At 43.2% G+C, this 16,546-nt stretch overlaps 1 protein-coding gene across 1 annotated transcript; it reads right to left on the bottom strand.

Moving 5' to 3' along the window:
* Positions 1–3,009: 3,009 nt before the first annotated feature.
* MRPL15 (mitochondrial ribosomal protein L15) lies at positions 3,010–15,805 on the bottom strand. The gene is made up of 5 exons (XM_003255965.4): positions 15,624–15,805; positions 14,356–14,510; positions 13,595–13,760; positions 8,118–8,241; positions 3,010–3,529 (listed from the first exon to the last, which is right to left on the bottom strand). The coding sequence occupies exons 1-5, from the start codon at positions 15,729–15,731 to the stop codon at positions 3,192–3,194; spliced, it is 891 nt and encodes a 296-aa protein (XP_003256013.1). The 5' UTR covers positions 15,732–15,805; the 3' UTR covers positions 3,010–3,191.
* Positions 15,806–16,546: the final 741 nt, after the last annotated feature.

Genomic DNA, 16,546 nt, shown 5'->3' with positions numbered 1-16,546 from the left:
AAAGGGGTCCCGATCCAGACCCCAAGAGGTTCTTGAATCTTGGGCAAGAAAGAATTTGGGGTGAGTCAGTCCATAAAGTGAAAACAAGTTTATTAAGAAAGTAAAGGAGGCTGGGTGCAGTGGCTCACGCCTGTAATCCCAGCACTTTGGGAGGCCGAGGCAGGTGGATCACGAGGTCAGGAGATCAAGACCATCCTGGCTAACACTGTGAAACCCCGTCTCTACTAAAAATACAAAAACTTAGCCAGGCGTGGTGGCAGGTGCCTGTAGTCCCAGCTACTCAAGAGGCTGAGGCAGGAGAATTGCTTGAACCTGGGTGGCGAAGATTGCAGTGAGCTGAGTTCGTGCCACTACACTCCAGCCTGGGCAACAGAGCAAGACTCCATCTCAAAAAACAAAAATAATAGTAATAATAATAAAGGAATAAGAGAATGGCTACTCCATAAGCAAAGCGGCAGCATGGGCTGCTGGTTAGCTATTTTTATGGTTGTTGATTATATGCTAAACGAGGGGTGGATTATTCATGAGTTTTCTGGGAAAGGGGTGACCAATTCCCAGAACTGAAGGCTCCTCCCCTTTTTAGACCATATAGGGTAACTTCCTGACCCTTCCATGGCATTTGTAAACTGTCATGGCGTGGTGGAAGTATCTTTTAGCATGCTAATGCATTATAATTAGTGTATAATGAGCAGTGGAGATGACCAGAGGTCACTTTCATCATCTTGGTTTTGGTGGGATTTCGCCAGCGTCTTTACCACAACGTGTTTTATCAGCAAGATCTTTGTGACCTGAACCTCGTGCCAACCTCCTATCTCATCCTGTGACTAAGAATGCCTAACCACCTGGGAATGCAGCCTAGTAGGTCTTTTACCCAGCCCCTGTTCAAGATGGAGTCCTGTGGTTCAAATGCCTCTGACATCATCACTCTTCAAAAGTACTTTGTAAATCAAGATTAATAATCAACCTATTGGCTATTATATAACTTACTGAACCTAGCATTCCAGATGGTATAGAATTAAATAATTCTGCACTTTTCCTGTGTTTGTCTATGTTAAGTCAATTAACTTCAGAGTTGAGGTTTCAATACCAACACAGGTGACAATTACCTTGCTGGTTGTCTAATACATCTACTCTCTTATGCACCCTTTGTAATAGAATTTTTCAGTTCAGCTCAGAAGCAGCCAAAGTAAAGGCTTCAACCCCCTTCGAAACAATGGGACTGCATCCAAGTTCTGGCCAATGGTATATAAACAAGAGTTTTGTGTGGAAACGTCCTTAGGAAAAGCAGGCTTGCTCTTTGCCTACTTGGATCATGAAAATGAGCATCTCACTCTAGGAATGAGGGTGCCTCGGGATGAGACTTTGTGGAGCAGATCCAGCAACCAGCCCTCAACTGATCGCAGCTCTTCATGCACAAGAGAAAAACTATCTCATTCAAGCACTGTGATTTGGGGATCCTATCAATGGAGCCAAAATGAATGCTAACACACCAGCTCCGTCACTTGGGTCTCCGAAAAATAAAAGCATGTTTAAAATTTTTGCCTGTCCTTTGAAATTCACAGGATTTCGTGTTATTATAGAAGATGGTTGGCTGGGCGCAGTGGCTCACGCCTGCAATCCTAGCATTTTGGGAGGCCGAGGCGGATCACCTGAGGTGAAGAGTTCAAGACCAGCCTGGCCAACAGAGTGAAACCCCGTCTCTACTAAAAATACAAAACATTAGCCAGGTGTGGTGACGGGCACCTGTAATCCCAGCTGCTCAGGAGGCTGAGGCAGGAGAATCATTTGAACCCGGGAGGCAGAGGTTGCAGTAGCTGAGATCACACCAGTGCACTCTAGCCTGGGCAAAAGGAATAAAACTCTGTCCCGCACCACCACCCCCCCACAAAAAAAAAGATGGTCCCAGTCATGATTCTTTACAAATCCTAGGTTCTAAGGAATCGTTTAATAACAAGTCAATTATATAATCCTGGATAAAAATTTGAAAGAGGCCGGGCACTGTGGCTCACACCTATAATTCCAGCACTTTGAGAGGCCGAGGCTGAGGTCAGGAGTTCGAGACCAGCCTGGCCAACATGGCAAAACACCATCTCTACTAAAAATACAAAAATTAGCTGGGCATGGTGGCACATGCCCATAATTCCAGCTACTCAGGAGGCTGAGGCAGGAGAATCACTTGAACCCAGGAGGCAGAGGTTGCAGTGAGCTGAGATCGTGCCATTACTCTCCAGCCTGGGCAACAACAGAGAAACTCCGTCTCAAAAAAACAAAAAAAAAATTGAAAGATAATCTTGGTACATAAGTTATTTTGTAAATAGAATCTCAGAAGAGCAATATATGAGATCAATAAGCAAACAAAATAAATATTGCATTGTTGAGGTTTTCAATTTTTTTTATTTTTAAGAAAATAACTAGCCAGGAATCATTTTATTTATACTGTGGAAGAATTATGAATTATTCAAGGTCAATCTTTAATTGCTCAATGTAAATTAAACCTTCATATGATTTGGATATAAAGTATCTTTCAGAAGCTAAATAATCATACTAACTGCTCCCTTGGGAGCTCTAAGAACAAAGGCCTGCCCGTAACACTTTTACCACAGAATTGAGAAAATAAGTTCACTTGTAATTTTTGTTTCTCTCACCTTCAATGTCACTGGCAAACATACTGCCTACCAGCTACTCCTCAGCCTTACACCTTAAGCATACGTCCTGATCTTACTCTTCGAGTTGAGGGTTTACCATCTTGACATTGGGTAGCCGTGTTTCCCTGAGGCTACAGATTAAGAGGGGTCACCAACTCATTCCATCTGCTCTCATCTCGGCAGAGCAGGCCTACAGGTCAATCCCATTCCACTTGTGCATTCATTCTGATCTGTAACAGTAACAAGGCCTGGATGAAAAGATCCTTGAAAAAACAAACTAGAAATATTCTAAAATAGTTGTCATTTTCCTTCCATAGACTATCAGGGAGTTTGTATCTTTGAGACAGAACCCACACAGACTCAGTTTCTCTATGCAGTCCTTGTTTCCTGCCATTTAATTTTAGATGAAAATGAGACATATGAGTACACTGAAAAGTAACATCACCATCTGGAAAATTATACATAAGGAAAATGCAATGAGGGAATATAGATCCTTCAGCCCCTATTCTAGTACTCTTTAACAACTCTGCTTTCTTGGATGGGAATTCATGAGGTATAATACTTAAGGAGATTTTCATCTGTAGGTTTTAGGATTTTCTTATCGGCCATATTCACCACCCATCCTGGAGCAAGACCAAAGAAAATCTGCCTTGGATCCTTCCTAGTACAGAGCATTTTGAAGAGTTCATCTTTAGTGATATCAGGTAAGATATAACCGTACTTCCTGGCGAGTTCAAGTCGTGCTTCAGGAAATTTGGCAGGATCCGCCAGGTACCCACGGTTCTTTGCATCCGTGTAATATGGTACCAGTTCTTCTGGTGGAAGCATTCTTTTTGGAATGGGTTGTCCACGAAGAAAGAATGGAACAGGTTTGCATACAATGTCTAAAAGAAAATTTAAATTTAAAAAGTGAGATGCAAATATTAGCTCGTAGACATACCTAGAGATGTAACTCTAACATAGAGATGTAACTCTGTACCATAGAGATGTTACAGAGTTTCTCTTGATTATTAATTCCTATAATTTTTTTTTTTGAGACGCAGTTTCACTCTTGTTGCCCAGACTGGAGTACAATGGCACCATCTCGGCTCACTGCAACCTCTGCCTCATGGGTTCAAGCAATTCTCCTGCCTCAGCCTCCCAAGTAGCTGGGATTACAGGCACGTGCCACCACGCCCGGATCATTTTGCATTTTTAGTAGAGACGGGGTTTGACCACGTTGGTCAGGCTAGTCTAGAACGCTTGACCTCAGGTGATCCGCCCACCTGGGCCTCTCAAAGTGCTGGGATTACAGGCATGAGCAACCATACCTGTATCTGGAAAACCAATTTTACTAAAATGAGTTATCTTAACTAAAGAGCATGCAAAGAAATCTTATGTGAAACGAAACAAGGAATGCTGCAAAACCGCAGTTTTGTTTTCAAACATTTTAAAGGACCCAAGACATGTGTTCTGAAAGTGAGATAGTGAAAAAAAGGCCTACGCACAAGATATCACAGATGCCACAGGGCCTTTAGATAGCTTAGAAAGCAATTACACAAATAGATAACTGTATGAATACAACTGACACTGTATTCATCATGTGTTAGCAATGCAACCTTAACCAAAGCTGGTTACAGAAATCAAAACAGTACTAAGGAAATTATTGAGAACCTCAAAATAATAGTACATATGTCACAGAGCAGTTACAAAGTTTACCTGATGTAATCCATGGAATCCATTCACACATGTATAGTATTTGGTATACAATGAGACAGATGTTAACTATCACCCACCAGGGCATAAGCTCTGTGAAGGAAGGGACTTTTTTTTTTTTTTGAGACAAAGTCTCACTCTGTCGCCCAGGCTAGAGTACAGTGGCATGATCTTGGCTCACTGCACCCTCTGCCTCCCAGACTCAAGTGATTCTCCTGCCTCAACCTCCTAAGTAGCTGGGATTACAGGCATGCACCACCATGCTCAGCTAATTTTTGTATTTTTAGTAGAGATGGGGTTTTGCCATGTTGGCCAGGCTGGTCTCGAACTCCTGAACTCAGCTGATCCACCTGACTTGGCCTCCCAAAGTGCTGGGATTACAGGCGTGAGGCCACTGCGCCCGGCCAGGAAGGGACTTTTGACTCTTGCACTATCGTCTCTCCATCAGCTGGAACAGTATCTAGCAAACACTAGCCTCTGGCTGTTTGCTGAATGCAAGAATCTGACAGCTGTTTTATACAGCTCTAATATACTGCATTACCTAGCAGTATCTCCACACAGGGCAAATGAGAAATGGTGATTAGGAGGTACTCCAGGCAGGCCACTCACAGAAATGAGAACTGGAAGCTATCTGCTAAGGGTCAAGACCAAGAATTAGAAAGCAGAGCCACCTAAAGCCAGGTCATGCTCTGGACAAACCATCCTACCTACTTCACCTACAACAGAGGGTAAGTAAATAGTGGATGTGCTTGAATCATCAAGAAAATATCTTCAAAATATATTTAAGAAAGAAGTTTGCAGACCAGGCACAATGGCTCATGCTTTTAATGCCAGCACCTTGGGAGGCAGGAGAATTGCTTGAGCCCAGGAGTTCAGGACCAGCCTGAGCAACATAGTGAGATCTCAACTCTACAAAACATAAAACAAAAAAAAGTTAGCATGGTGACACGCACCTGTAGTCCCAGTTACTCAGGGGGCCTAGGTGGGAGGATTTCTTGAGCCCAGGAGTTTCAGATTGCAGTGAGTAGAACTGCACTCTAGCCTGAGAGAGCAAGACCATCTCAAACGAAAAGAAAAAAAAAAAATTTCTGGCCCGGCATGGTGGCTCACACCAAGGATCACTTGAAACCAGGAGTTTGAGACCAGCATGGGCAACACAGTGAGACCCCTATCTTTATAAAAATCAAATTAGCTAGGCATGGTGGTACACACCTGTAGTCCCAGCTACTCATGAGGCTGAGGTGGGAGGATCACTTGAGCCCAGGAGTTGGAGGTTGCAGTCAGCCTTGATCACACCACTACATTCCAGCCTGGGTGACAGAGTGAGACCATGGGGCAAAAAATTTTCTATAACTTGGAAAACTAAAGTACAACAAAGTAAATTATTCAGAGGCAAAATTACTACTAAGTGATAAACCTGTGATTGGATTTGTTTTATTACTTTTTTAACAAAAAGCTCCTGGAACAACTTGCAGAGCTGCTGCAGAGAGCCACGCACAAGAGCATCGAGGCTGAGGGTGCCTCCGAAGATGCCAGCTCAGGGTGGCAGAGGGCATCTGGCTAGAGAACAAACTCTACCGCCACATTCTGTGGTAACAATCACTGAAAAACACACTAACGCAAAAGTCCTTCCAAAATGTCTGTGACTCTTAAAAATGCTGGTTTTCATATTTGAGGCAGCTCACCCTAAAAACTGAGTGATAGACCAAAATAAGATGCTCATCTATAATAAACTAGAGGGAAAACGGAATCATCATGTCGGCAAATTTTTTTTGTTTTTGAGACAGTCTCACTCTGTCACCCAGCCTGGAGTGCAGTGGCGCGATCTCAGCTCACTACAACCTCTGCTCCCAGGTTCAAGGGATTCTCCTGCCTTAGCCTCCCAAGTAGTTGGGATTGCATGCACCCGCCACCACACCCCGCTAATTTTTGTATGTTTAGTACAGATGAGGTTTCATCATGTTGGCCAGGCTGGTCTAGAATTCCTGACCTCATGTGATCCATCCACCTCGGCTTCCCAAAGTGCTGGGATTACAGGCATGAGCCACTGCACCCGGCCTTTGATGAATATTTTTAAAAAGCTTTCAATTATGGGAAAAAGGAAATGGTAGTTATTTGTTTCAAACTCTACATACAGACGACACAAATCCTTCCCTTTTTCCCTTTTATATATTAATTTTCAAAGAATTTTCTTCTAATCATGCAATTTGGCCAGGAAATGTTTAACTCCCATTTGAATGTAAAAGCACCAAAGAATCCTTTGCAAAGCATTTAGTCAACAAGTTACATTTGGTTGTCATCTCTGCAACTTGAAAAATCCAATTAATTTATTCAACAAAATTTAAGTGAGCCTCTTCTAGATACCAGGCATCACTCTATGTGCAGGAGATACAGCAGGTAGCAAAGGGTCTCCATCATCCTGAGAGATGGGAAAGAAAGAATGAACAGAGAAAGAGAAGTGAACTTATACTTTGTCAGCTGGTGATAGCTGCCAAGGGCAAACACAATGCAGGGCAAGGGGACAGGATGTGACTGTGCGTGTGTGTGTGTGCACGTGCTGTGTGTGCGTGTGCACACCATGCATGTGCGTGTGTGTACATATGCTCTTTTATTTAGTACAGGTGAGAAAGATCTCCTAATAAGCAGAGACCTGGAACAGTGGGGCCCAAAGCCACGAATATTCCAAGTGGGGGAAGCTCCAGGCAGGGGGAACAGCAGAGGCCGAGGCTGAAGTACACCGTACACAGGGTTCGGTGTATGGAGGAATGCCAAACCAGGTGGCCAGGAAGGGAATGGAGGGAGCAGGGGAACACGAGGAGGGACAAGAGCTAGTGCAGATCACAGCCAGCCTTGCAGGAGCAGCATGGATACCACTGCAGGTTTTGTGCAAAGGAGTGATAGTCCATGCTTTAAAAGGAACCTCGTGCCACGTCACTCCACTGCAGATGGAATCAAAACAGAGGCAACCTGAAGGCCCAGTCATCCAGGCAAGAGGACAGTGACTAGGACAGACTGGCAGTAGCTGGAGAAGTGGTCAAATGTGGACACAGTTTGAAGAAACAACTCAAAAGATTTATTAGGGCATAAAAGAAAAAGTTTAGGACTCCAAATTTTGGATGGACTCGTCATTTACTTACATACGGAAGACTACAAGAAGAGCCAGGCTGAAGTAAAACAGAAAAGAGGGGCTGGGCGTGGTGGCTCACACCTGTAATCCCAGCACTTTGGGAAGCTGAGAAGGGTGGATCATTTGAGGTCAAGAGTTCAAGACCAGCCTTGACAACATGCTGAAACTCGCCTCTAGCCAAAATACAAAAATTGGCTGGGTGTGGTGGCGGGCACCTGTAACCCCAGCTACTCCGGTGACTGAGACAGGAGAATCGCTTGAACCTGGGAGGCAGAAGTTGCAGTGAGCAGAGATTGAGCCGCTGCACTCCAGCCTGGGCAACAGAGCAAGACTCTGTCTTAAAAAAAAGAGAGAAAAGAGACATTTCAGACATGCTACATTTGAGGTCCCTGCTAGATATTCAAGAGAATTGGCCAGGCAGGCAGATGCAGGTCTACAGTTCAGGGGAGGGGCTGAGAGCCTTTTTTGCCCTTGGTGTATGTGTCAGCAACATGCTGTATTCTTTAAATCATAATAATCCATATGGTAGATGTAGATCAGATACTACATCCAGACTAGTACCAACATTTGCCATTCACTAAGTAATTTAAAAGTAGTAGTCAACATGAGACAAAGAGAGAAAGATGAAAATGACCGTGGAACAAACTTACCGAGACTTCTTGGATCATAGAAGGCTGTAGTAACAACACCACCATTTTTTTCAATGGCAGCAATAGCTAGTTCTGAAGCCAACTGTACTTCAATATTAACTTTTGCCGTAAAGGTGTCAGCACCCTGAAATATGTCAAAACAGTCTGTTGGTAAACAGCTTGGCTAAAAGTAAATTAATTATGTCAAGCTTCCTTTTTAAACAGTGTTTTTCCCTCCAAAGTGCCTATAACGTAACAATACAGTTAGTCCTCCATATCTGTGGGTTCCACATCTGCAAGTCAACCAACTTGAATGGATAATTTTCGGAAAAAAAGTAATAATAAAAAATAAGGCTGGGCACAGTGGTTGATGCCTGTAATCCCAGCCCTTTGGGAGGCCAAGGTAGGTGGATCACCTGAGGTCAGGAGTTCGAGACCAGCCTGCCCAACATGGAGAAACCCCATCTCTACTAAAAATACAAAAAATTAGCTGGGTGTGGGGCCACGCGCCTGTAGTCCCAGCTACTCAGGAGGCTGAGGTGGGAGAATCGCCTGAACCCAGGAGGGGGGAAGTTGCAGTGAGCCGAGATTGTGCCATTGCACTCCAGCCTGGGCTACAAGAGTGAAACTCCGTCTCAAATAAAAATAAAAATAAAATAAGGCCAGGCACGGTGGCTCATGCCTGTAATCCCAGCACTTTGGGAGGCCAAGGCAGGAAGATCACCTGAGGTCAGGAGTTTGAGACCAGCCTGGCCAACATGGTGAAACCCCATCTCTTAAAATACAAAAATTAGCCGGGCATGATGCCGGACACCAGTAATCCCAGCTATTTCGAGGCTGAGGCAGGAGAATCACTTGAACCCGGGAGGCAGAGGCTGCAGTGAGCTGAGATCGCACCACTGCACTCCAGTCTGGGCGACAGAGCAAGACTCCATCTCAAAAAAAAAAAAAAAAATCAATCAATACAACAATAAGAAAACAATTCTTCTTTAAATACAGTATAACAACTATTTATATAGTATTTACATTACTTTCAATGGCAAAAGCCACAATTACTTGTGCACCAACCTAATATTAGGTATTATAAGTAACCTAGAGATGATTTAAAGTATATGGGAGGATGTGGCAGGTTATATGCAAATACTAGGCCATCTTAGAGACTTGATCATCTGGATTATAGTGAGAGGAGGCGGTCGTGGAACCAATCCTAAGGGATGACTATAATTCCTATTTTAAATATCTCTGCTTTGAGGTCCTATCACTTTTTTTTTAACATTTTATTTAGGCTACCTTGTTTTACCAATTTTCAATTCGTGTAAGTAAGACTGACTACATTTCCATTTTATGTACACCTACTAAGCATTCATTCCTGACTTCATTAATAGTAGGCTGCTTAATCCTCATAACAACCTTATGATAGGATTATTGCTATCCCGACTTCATAGATGGAAATACCAACTTTCATAGATCGGAAATACTGACTTTCATAGATGGAAATACCGACTTCATAGATGGAAATACCAACGCACAGAGGTTGTGTTGCCCAAGGTCACAAAGCAAGTATTCTAATCCAGGGAGTTTAATCACAGCATCTGTATTCTTAACCACAACATTATGCTGTCAAACAGATTAAAAACTAATCTTCCTTATCCCTAAGTAAGCAAGAGGCCAGCAGGAGGTTAAACAAGGGAATATGCAGGCTGGAGCAGGTGGAAGAACAGAAAATCTGACAAAATCTGAGCTTTGGAGAAGTTGGCCTCACTAGGGAAAAAAAGAATAGAAATTTCACTTTGCACTCACTATTGACTTTATTATCGCCTCTAAGCTGAAAAAAAAAACCTCCAATTTTTCCTAGAATAATCAACACTAGAAAATGTAGTTCTAGGCCAGGAACAGTGGCTCACGCCTGTAATCCCAGCATTTTGGGAGGACGAGGTGGGCGGATCACGAGGTCAGGAGATCGAGACCATCCTGGCTAACATGGTGAAACCCTGTCTCTACTAAAAATACAAAAAAAAATAAATTAGCCGGGCATGGTGGCGGGTGCCTGCAGTCCCAGCTCCTCAGGATGCTGAGGCAGGAGAATGGCGTGAACCCGGGGGGCGGAGCTTGCAGTGAGCCGAGATCGCGCCACTGCACTCCAGCCTGGGTGACAGAGCAAGACTCCGTATCAAAAAAAAAAAAAAAGAAAGAAAATGTAACTTAACATTTGGAAATCCATGACCTCATCAGCCCTTAAACTGCACATCCCAACATCCTTAGGTGTTGTCTATTAGATTAGCAAAAATAACCCTGAAAACTTTACCCCAGGGCACTGGTCAAGTAATTGCAATGACACATTATTTATAGCTCTGTTAACTGATTTACTTCTGTGATTTCAGATTTGCAGTAAATAGTGAATAATTATTTATTCACTGCCTAGGCCGGGCGCAGTGACTCACGCCTGTAATCCTAGCACTTCGGGAGGCCAAGGAGGGGGGAGTACTTGATGTCTGGAGTTTGAAACCAGCCTGGCCAACATGGTAAAACCCCATCTGTACTAAAAAATACAAAAAGTAGCCGGGCATGGTGGCATGTGCCTGTAATCCCAGCTACTCGGGAGGCTGAGGCAGGAGAATGGCTTAAACCCGAGGTGGAGGTGAAGGTTGCAGTGAGTGGAGATTGCGCCATTGCACTGCAGCCTGGGCAACAGGGCAAGACTCCATCTCAAAAAAATTAAAAAGACAGAAAAAAAAAAGAAAACTGTAGCTCTGAACTCTAAAAAGTTAAATTTTTGGTCACAGTCAGGATGTGCTATATTTTTCTCTAATTTCAAAGGAGATTCTGATAAAAGCAAAAAGATGGCAACATTACCACTCAATGGCAATAGAAAGTTTTCATGAAGCTGAAACAAAGTGGCTCCCAGTTTAGCTCCTTCTATTATTAATTTTTCATGTATTTCAAAAATATTCCATCAATTCTAAGATGCATTTTCACACTTTTTTTACATCTAATACTGGTATACGTTTAAAATCAACAGTACCTTTGATTCAGTAAAACAGGGTCTTGCTGTATGATTTGTGATTTTTAAGCAATCCATAGTTTGCTTAACTATCTCCCTATTTGGGGGCATTGGTGTCAGCTCCAGTATTTTCAGTAGTATAAATAGCATTTTTAGGACTATCTTTATATCAGGTTTCTTTCATTTTGCTTTTCCTTGAGAACGTATGTTTCCAAATTGATAATTTTGTGCTAAAGGATCAAAACTGTCTTATTATTCACTATTTACTGCAAATCTGAAATCACAGAAGTAAATCAGTTAACAGGGCTATAAATAATGTGTCATTGCAATTACTTGCCCAGTGCCCTGGGGTAAAGTTTTCAGGGTTATTTTTGCTAATCTAATAGACAACACCTAAGGATGTTGGGATGTGCAGTTTAAGGGCTGATGAGGTCATGGATTTCCAAATGTTAAGTTACATGTGTATTTCTTTATACACACTCAGGGTAGAATACTGAGGCTTAATCTTGTATTTGGTATTCTCTTTTCAAATTACTTTATTTGGAAAGTTTTTATCCATACAGTTCACTTTTTCAAAGGAATCTGAAAGGTTTTTTCATAAATATATGCTTCCCTCTAGTGGACACTAACTTACCTATACAACTGTATTATTGGCAAACAGTAGTTGATTAACAATGTACAAAAAATTTGGCCGACGGGTGGCTCATGTCTGTAATCCCAGCAATTTGGGAGGCCGAGGCAGGCAGATCACCTGAGGTCAGGAGTTCAAGACCAGCCTGACCAACATGGTGAAACCCTGCCTCTACTAAAAATACAAAATTAGCCTGGCATGGTGGCACATGCCTGTAATCCCAGCTACTTGGAAGGCTGAGGCAAGAGAATCGCTTGAACCTGGGAGGTGGAGATCACAGTGAAACTCCATCTCCAAAAAAAAAAAGGCAGAAAATTAGCTGGGCCTGGTGGCAGGTGCCTGTAATCCCAGCTACTTGGGATGCTAAGGCAGGAGAATCGCTTGAATTCAGGAGACAGAGGTTGCAGTGAGCTGAGATGACACCACTGTACTCCAGCCTGGGCCACAGAGTGAGATGCTGTCTCAAAAAAATAAAGAAGAAAGTAAAGCAATGAATCAAAGCACCTGCCCTCAAGGGAGCTTATATTCTAGTAAGGAAGACAATGAAAACAAATGCATAACTTGGTAATAAATGTCAAGTGCTCATATATATTCAAAGAAAAAAACTTTGGGCAGAGTAAAGGAAACAGTGTGACTCCTGAAGCAGGGCAAGTGCTCTTTTAAAAAGACTCTCAAAAAAGACCTTCCTGGCCAGGCGGGGTGGCTCACATCTGTAATCCCAGCACTTTGGGAAGCTGAGGCAGGCAGATCACCTGAGGTCAGGAGTTCAAGAACAGCCTGGCCAACATAGCAAAACCCCATCTCTACTAAAAATAAAAAAAAATTAGCCAGACATGGTGGCACGCACCTGTAGTCCCACCTACTCGGGAGGCTGAGGCACGAGAATAGCTTGAACCCAGGCAGCAGAGGTTGGCAGTGAGCTGAGATCGTGCCATTGTACTCCAGCCTGGGAGACAGAGTGAGACTCCATCTCTATTAAAAAAATTTAAAAAAGATCTTCCTGATATGTTGACATTCAAGCAGAGAACCAAAAGAATTAAGGGGGTGCCATGTGTGGTGGCTCACGCCTGTAATCCCAGCACTTTGGGAGCCCGAGGTGGGTGGATCACGAGGTCAGGAGTTCAAGACCAGCCTGGCCAATATGGCGAAACCCCATCTCTACTAAAAATATAAAAAATTAGCCGGATGTGGTGGCGCACGCCTGTAGTCCCAACTACTCAGAAGGCTGAGGCAGGAGAATCTCTTGAACCCAGGAGGCAGAGGTTGCAGTGAGCCGAGATCGTGCCACTGCACTCTAGCCTGGGCAACAGAGCAAGATCCATCTCAAAAAAAAAAAAAAAAAAGGAAGGGGGCAAGCTTTACAGATAGGCAGAAGAGCATTTTAGGACCAAGGGACAGAGCCCTGCGATGATAGCATGACAGCTTTCCAAAACCACAGCGATCACCACTACATAACAGTTATAAACACAAATGGGATAAAAATAAAGGGGGTACTGATTATCTAGAAATCAAAAATATCCTCCTACGGGCCAGGCATGGTGGCTCAAGCCTGTTAATTCCAGCACTTTGGGAGGCCGAGGTGAGCAGATCACTTGAGGTCAGGAGTTCAAGATCAGCCTGGCCAACATAGTGAAACCCTGTCTCTACTAAAAATAAATAAAATTAGCTGGGCATGGTGGTGGGTGCCTGTAATCCCAGCTATTCAGGAGGCTGAGGCAGGAGAATCACTTGAACTTGTGAGGTGGACGTTGCAGGAGCCGAGACTGCGCCTCTGTACTCCAGCTCAGGCAACAGAGAGCAAGACTCCGTCTAAAAAAAAAAAAAAAATTCTCCTATGTAACACCAAAAGATCTAATCAAGACTTACCTCCTCGACCAGCTGGACACCATAATCCCTTTTAAGTGGCTGGATAGTCACACCTCTCCCATTGACAAGCTGGGTTAAATCAATAGGTTGACTAGGATCAACACGACCCAAATCAATAAGATACTGCAGTCTATTGAGACTCAAAGGCTTATACTGGCGTCTGAAACTGTAAAACAAGAATGTAAGAGTTGGAAAACTCTCATCTTCCTGTAACTTCTTGAAATCAACTCAAAGCTTTGTCTTGTGTTTTCCTCCACCAATTTTAATTATTAACTAAACAAAACCCTCTTGAGTGTAACACAAACATGTAATATTGCTTGGTTTTGGGTAATGAAAAGAAACCACCTTTGTTCCACTAAAAATTATTTCCCTCTCTAAGCATTTACTTCACTTATTTACACAAATAAATCTGTGGAAAATGTAACTTACTATGGAGCTCAAATTAATAATGGTAGTTATCATTAGGTGACTACAGTGGGCCAGATTTTTATGTATACTGTCTATTATTGCTCATTCTTTTAATAACCATTAGAGTGGACATTAGAATCTCCATTTTGCAGGTCTGAGGGCAATGTCTGGGCTTTTTTTCCTTTTAATAATCCAGGCAAAATTTCATTACCAAAAAATGGTTCAGGGGAACAGTAGCAAAAGTTTGCTTCAAAGTGAATTTAAAATTTCCACCAAAATTTCTACCAAACTATTTTCAGGTACTTTTTAATGGAAATTGGGGACCTGTACTTTAAAAAGCAAAGCAACCTTACCTATGTCCTTCATTAAACCCGTATTTTGGGATTCGGATGTAAAATGGAGTCTGGCCTCCCTCAAAGCCCAGGCGGGGCCGGGTTCCTCTTTGCCTTTCTCCTTTATGGCCTCTGCCACATTTTCTACCTCTTCTCCGACCTCTTGGTCTTCTCTCCTACAAGGAAAGAAGAGAATTTTATGAATTTCAGATGCATTTCTAAAAACTGCATTTCAGCTCTTCACTTTTTGTTATGCTGTTCATTCATCCAACCCACCAGTGCTAGCTAACACTATTGTGTCAAGCATGTCCTACTTGCTCAAAGGTCCACACACTCTGTTAGCATCTTTGCCTCTAAAGACATAGCTAATTCTTGTAACCAAAGTCCAAGCGTGTTTCAAAAGCAAAAAGTAAAGGTTGGGATGAGGATAAGGTTTTTATAATAGGTTGAAACTGAAAAAAATCCTAGAATTAAATATTCACAACATTTTAAATGATAGTCAAGAATTTATTTTGAAATTAATTGTAAATATGCAAATGTTATTCATAAACCTGTAATTTTATTTGAAAACTGATTTGTTGAAGAAAATATTTTCCTTAATTTCCTGTCATTTCACGAAAGCAATGAACTGACTGTTAAAATGACAGTACATTGTCAACTAACAGCTTTTCTAGCTGTATTTAGTGAACTGCAGAAGGGACAGCTGCAATTCAGAGCTTTCCAATGAACATAAAGATACACGGGGAAAACATTTCATTTTAAATCCAATTTTGAATGACACAATGACTTTGTAGTTTCAGCGAGTCGGCTTCTCCGCCTGGTATCTTTACACTTTTAAACATAACCTTATTAAGAACTGTGTGCGGCCGGGAGCGGCAGCTCACGCCTGTAATCCCAGAACTTTGGGAGGCCGAGGCAGGCGGATCACGAGGTCAGGAGTTCAAAACCAGCCTGGCCAACACGGTGAAACCATGTCTCTACTAAAAATACAAAAATTAGCCGGGCGTGGTGGCGGGTGCCTGTAATCCCAGCTACTCGGGAGGCTGAGGCAGGAGAATTGCTTCTGGGCGACAGAGCAAGACTCCGTCACGGAAAAAAAAAAAAAAAAAAGAACTGGGTGCACGTGGAAAGATTTCCCTCTGGGCAGTAAGGGAGAACAGGCACGAGGCAATCCTACTTTCATCCCAACACCCTCCCAGAAAGGGCAGTTCTCCTAATGACAGGGAGAGAAGGGCCGCTTTCATCGCCCGGGTCCCCAGCGCTTCCCCGCACCGCCACCACCCATTTACCGGTTTCTTGGAGCCGGGATTCGGCTTTAAGTTGGCCAGGCTCACACGCGGCAGGCCCCGGAGTAGGTCCAGGGCCCGGGCCCCACCGCCCTGCAAGGGACCGGCCATAACCCGCAGATCCAAGAACTTTCAAGGGCGATCTGAGCTGCTCGGAGGCCACGTGGTCTCGGGGGCTGCTTTGTGGCCGTGGCCCCGCCCCTGTCGCGCTACAGCCGCGCGCGCAAGCCCGGGACTCGGGCAGAGTCGTGGGAGTATGCAAGTTTGTCTCGGTTGTCCTTTTAGTTCTTTGGGGATGTGATCTTATTTTCCGAGATCCTGCTTTGTCCTCGGGGTCCCTTTTAATATTCTGAACTTAAAACCTTCTCTTTCGCCAAACAAGAGCATGCACTAAAAACACTGCGTTAAATAAAGGATCTTTTTTGAGTTAGCGTTTGGCCTTGCCTGTTTGTCTACGCCGTGTCTTCTCTGCGGTCAATGCAGAACCCAGAGTAAAGCAAAGTGAGCTGTCAATTACTAGCTTTTGAGCTTGCGTAATTATACACCGTGAGGTACGAAAATAAAACTCAGAGTGCACCTATCAAAATGCCTGGCTAATACCAATCTTTGAATAAGACTCAAAGTGTGAACTCTCATCCGTGTGCACCTGTATTGTTTTGAGTGAATCGCAGTTACTAACCACCTACTGTTAATGACTGGCGCCATACTGAATGCCTGGTGTATGCCAGACGCTGTATTAAATAAGCCTTACTCGATTTACAGCCATTCTAGAGGTAAATGGTGTTACTACATTTTACAGTTACAACAGGGAAGGCTTAGCAAGGTCCGATAGCTTGACCAACTTCTTGGAACAAGCGGCAGAGCCAGGATTCAAACGTACACCGCTTCCTACTATAAAAGTAGTATTTTTAGAATGTAAAATTGAG

This window comes from Nomascus leucogenys, chromosome 16, assembly GCF_006542625.1.
Source record: "Nomascus leucogenys isolate Asia chromosome 16, Asia_NLE_v1, whole genome shotgun sequence".
NCBI classification, from domain to species: Eukaryota; Metazoa; Chordata; class Mammalia; order Primates; family Hylobatidae; genus Nomascus; species Nomascus leucogenys.
This window is presented reverse-complemented; position numbering and strand designations above follow the sequence as displayed.